Source organism: Penaeus japonicus, unplaced genomic scaffold, assembly GCF_977035675.1.
Source record: "Penaeus japonicus unplaced genomic scaffold, GWHDUDI00000001_assembly GWHDUDI00000025, whole genome shotgun sequence".
NCBI classification, from domain to species: Eukaryota; Metazoa; Arthropoda; class Malacostraca; order Decapoda; family Penaeidae; genus Penaeus; species Penaeus japonicus.
The window spans coordinates 26673853-26678852 of NW_028234427.1; the positions used below are offsets into that span (position 1 = coordinate 26673853).

Consider the following 5000-nt stretch of genomic DNA (forward strand, 5'->3'; position numbering starts at 1 on the left):
GGATATGCAGGAACTACAAGGCCTTGTGTATCTCTTCCAGCCTCTCTGGAAGGGATCTTTTAGGGCAGGATATATTCACAAACTTAAGAAGGAGATATAATGCAAAATTAGAACATTATCTTGCTCATGGTTGTCAGCATATGTAATGGGATGGCAGTATGTGCTTGCTGAGTTGCATTGTGACTGTAACGGATGTTTTTTTCTGCACTAGAGAGGCAGGCGGATAGCTTAATAAGACACCAACAATCACGATTATGAGATGAAGCATTACATATTCATACGAATAAATGATGCACAACATTAGCATATATGACATTAAGAGAGGGAGAGCGGGAGGGAGAGGAAGAAGGGTGAATGTAAGGCAGAAAGGAGAGAGGGAAGGGTACAGGAGACGGGAAGGAGAAGCGCAAAGAACAAAAGAAAAGTTCTACCATCGGCACTCACACTGAGACAAGAGAACGGAGAGCGCCCAGCGGGACAACTTGTCTATGTTCCCTCCCATGCCTTCAGTGGCCGAACATCTCGTTTTGTCTTGTCTGTTTTTTAAGGAGAGAATATTCTGTTAACTGGCAATTTACTCAACCTGAGGGAAAGAATGATCAATAACTGTTAACGATAAAATAGCATAGGTAATTGTAGAAAAAAAATTAAGATTCTTATCAACTTGTTACGTCAGATATTTGCTGGAGATAATCATTCATCAGCAACACATTTCAGAGAATCGAAACTGCTTCTCGTTAAGATACGATAAAACGAGTGAATATACTTTAAATGAACGAAAAAGAACAAAAGGGAAATTTACCTCAAGGTTTGGATAAGACTGCTTCCTCGTTGCAACAAGGCGCCGATGACGACAGTGAAGACAAACATGACAGCAAGGGAGAGCCAGGTCTTAGGGAGGAAGAGAGTGAGTGAGTGAGAGAGAGAGGGAGGGAGGGAGGGAGGGAGGGAGGGAGGGAGGGAGGGGGGAGGAGAGAGAGAGAGAGAGAGAGAGAGAGAGAGAGAGAGAGAGAGAGAGAGAGAGAGAGAGAGAGAGAGAGAGGGAGGGAAGGAGGGAGAGAGGGAGACTTCAGGAATTATGGCTTGATCTAAATCTTATAGCTATACATACATACATACACACACACATCTATCTATCTATCTATCTATCTATCTATATATGTATATATATGTATATATATATATAGATAGATAGATAGATAGATAGATAGATAGATAGATATGTGTGTGTGTTGTATATATGATATATATATATAAGTTATATATATACATACATATATATATATATATATATACATATTATTATTATACATATATATATATAATATATATATATATATATATATATATATATATATATATATATATATATATATATATATATTATAATATATATATATATATATATGTATATAAACATATACATAAACATATATATATATATATATATATATATATATATTATATATATATATTTATATATATATATATATACATATATATATATATATATATATATATATATATATATATACACACAAACCCAACCATACACACACACATACACACACACACACACACACACACACACACACACACACACACATATATATATATATATAATATATATATATATATATATATATATATATATGTGTGTGTGTGTGTATTAGTATATATATATATATATATATATATATATATATATATATATATATATATATATATATATATATATATACATATATATATAATATATATATATATATATATATATATATATGTAACACATATATATAATATATATCATATATATATATATATATATATATATATATATATATATATATATATATATATATATATATATATATATATATATATATATATATACACGTATACACATATACATCCCACACCCCCTCTTCTTCCCCTTCCTTCTCTCCCTAGTTCCCACTTCCTTCCTACTTCTTTTGTTTCTCGCCCTCCTCTCCCAATTCTCTCCCTTTTCTACTTTCTCTTTCCATCACATTTTCTTTTTATTCCTCTTGCCCTCTCTTACCCGCCGTCTCCCTCCCTCTCCCTCCCTTTCCTCTCTTTCACCCACCTTCCTTCGGTCTTCCTCTCCCTCTCCTTTCTACAGTCTTCCTCTCCCGGTCCTTCCTTCGATCTTCCTTCCCTCTCTCTTACATTTAGTCTTCCTCCCCCTCTCCTTCAATCGATCTTTCTCCCCCTCTCCTTCCTTCTCTCTCTTTCCCCACCTCAGCCTCCGCTTTCCTTCCCACCTTATCCCTCCCTCCTCCTTCTCACACTTTATTCAACATTCCTTTCTCTTCCCTATCCCTTCATCCCCCACTATCTTACCCTCTCCCTGCCCCCCCCCTCCCCCTACCTGCGACTCACCACGTAGGTAAAAGGCTTGACGAAACCGGCGATGTCGGGTTCGAGAACCGGCCGCTTAAACGACATGACCGACTCCTCCCTGTAGAGCGGTTCGCTGAAGTCGATCGCCTCCCACCGTCTTTTGGATACGGTCAAGACACACGACATGTCTACCTCCTGTATCCAGCCAGCGGTGAAAATAACGGAAATGTTGTTAATTTCAATTATTCTAATTAAATGATTTTTTTTAGAAAGTTATCTGAATACTATTTTTTTTTTTTTTTTTTTTGCATTATCATATCTATTATTTGCAGTCAGTGATGGGAATAAAGATTTTGTATATCTGTTCACATATTGTTCTTTAAATAATTCATATAATTTTCTATTAGTGATTACCGTTAACATTTGGAATTAAGGGGTTGGCAATAAAGAGATGAGATATTAGCACTTACTTTCAATTGCATGAATATACTTAAGATTTCAAATAAGCGATGGATCAATAATATTTCTTGCTCTAATCATATATATATATATATATATATATATATATATATATATATATATATATATATATATATATATATATATATATATATATACATACATATATATATATATATATATATATATATATATATATATATATATATATATACACATACACACACATACATATGTATTTATATATACTATATACACACACAATTGCTGGACTGGCATTTTTTTCAGCGTTTTTCGTAAAAAATTGAATGATCATTTTCTTGTCTATAACTAGAATCATGATATGAAACATGTATTTAGTTTTTCTGATGATTGCATTCATAATTTCAAGCATGCTGTGAAAACAGAACGGAATATGATTATTCTCGGCATCTACTTGTATTTATGATTTCCAACAAGTTTCTTACAAGCTAATGATAATGCTTCACAATATTGAATCATTTGATGGTGTTTTGATGACCAGTTACCAAGGAGAAAAAAATGGCAATAAACCAAAAGTGTAAAATATACCTAGCAAATTCTTTCAGTGCAAGAAGGGAATTCACAGACCTACCGCGTAAAGCTTGGATGAAATAATTCTGTGGAACACGTATTCAGAGCACAACTAAAAAAAAAAGAAAGAAAAAAAAAATACTTTGGCAATAAACTTACATTGACATACTATTATTTCTGGTATTTCTGGCAGTATAGCAGCATTTCTAGTAAACCCCGTAACAACTTCTTAGTTTGATAGAACCATCATGATTATAACAAAAAAGGATATTACTTTCAGCATAATAACACAATTCATTGAATGGTAACATAAGTCCTTTGTAGAGTGAAAAAATATTCTTGGGTGACATCATTCAGTGTATGGTAACGTAACATCTGCCATGACACAACTGATCGAATATTGACATAACTTTTAATGATACAACATAATCTTATGGCAGCATGATTCCTAGTATGATAACATCTCAACATCATTCTTTGCATAATATATTAAAAGACGCAGAAACAAATTGATAAACAAATATAACACAAGATAACGAGCACCGCACGAAATGGAAATAAATGAATATGATAAAATAATGAGGATATACAATATAACGAATGTGGTATAATGAAGTGGTGGCTTAAGGTCAGGCGTCAGAGTGAAAAAATGTAAGAGATGAACTTTATGTGAACTTTATAGGAGACAAACTTTACTCCCGCCTTCTCCGTCCGCTGTTGAAATGCAGAATGAAATAAGTAAATATGTAAATTTAAAAAAATATATGAAAATGTTCACTGACGAAATACTGGGTAAAAAATATATGCATATAAGAAAAAGCAAAATAAGATTTACGTAACGTTCGCCGCTGGAAGATTGAATAAAGTAAAACAGATAGATAAATAGAAAAGTGATTATGAAAACGTTCACTCTTGAATGATTGAGCAAAAACTATAGCTATAGAAGGATTTACACTCAAACATAATTTACGAAACGTTCACCGCCAAAATACTAAATATGTGCTTGGGAGAGATACGTTAGACGCAAAAATCTTAGGTTGTTCCCATTGCATTTCATTTACATTTATATGGTCGAAGTTATTTTCACAGGCTAGGTTCCTTAACTTGGGCCTTATTACTGGTCAACTTAAGGTCTGAGTGACATTAATATATGCCTATAACATTCTTGCGTTGTGTAAATGAAACATCATCTTATAAAATTATAGAATGCGCAAAGCATTGGAATTGTGGCGAGAGTGGTTGGCGAAAGACTTCTGTATTGATCCTGGGAATGTCGACTGGGCATTGGGCAGTACCTGACCTAAAAGGCAACCCATAGACAAACCATATCGCTTATCGCGCTAGTTAGCCTAGCCCTGCATTCAACCATTTTCTTCTCCTTTTCTGCCTCTCCCTCATACCCCCATCTCACCAGGAAAGAATGTGAAGCCCTAGCAGGCGAGCTGCACTCACCGAATTGCAATAAGGCCATTCGCCAAGATCAAGAGAACTACGATGGCATTATCAAAGAATATGACTTTAACTTTCTAGCACACATGATCCCGATTCTGAAAATGACCAGGTAAGCCACAGGGGTAAACTGGCGCCGACAGATGATTGCATTTACTTGGCGTTCCCTGCGGAAA

At 34.1% G+C, this 5000-nt stretch overlaps 1 protein-coding gene across 1 annotated transcript in view; it reads right to left on the minus strand.

The window, feature by feature from the left end:
* Positions 1 to 2550, minus strand: part of LOC147468959 (uncharacterized) — an 8876-nt gene extending 6326 nt beyond the window's left edge. The window contains exons 1-2 of the mRNA XM_086551752.1: positions 2393 to 2550; positions 432 to 536 (exon numbers count right to left, since the gene is read on the minus strand). Coding sequence (XP_086407878.1) covers positions 432 to 536; positions 2393 to 2550 — 263 coding nt within the window. The remainder of the gene's footprint in view (positions 1 to 431; positions 537 to 2392) is intronic.
* Between the last annotated feature and the right edge of the window lie 2450 nt (positions 2551 to 5000).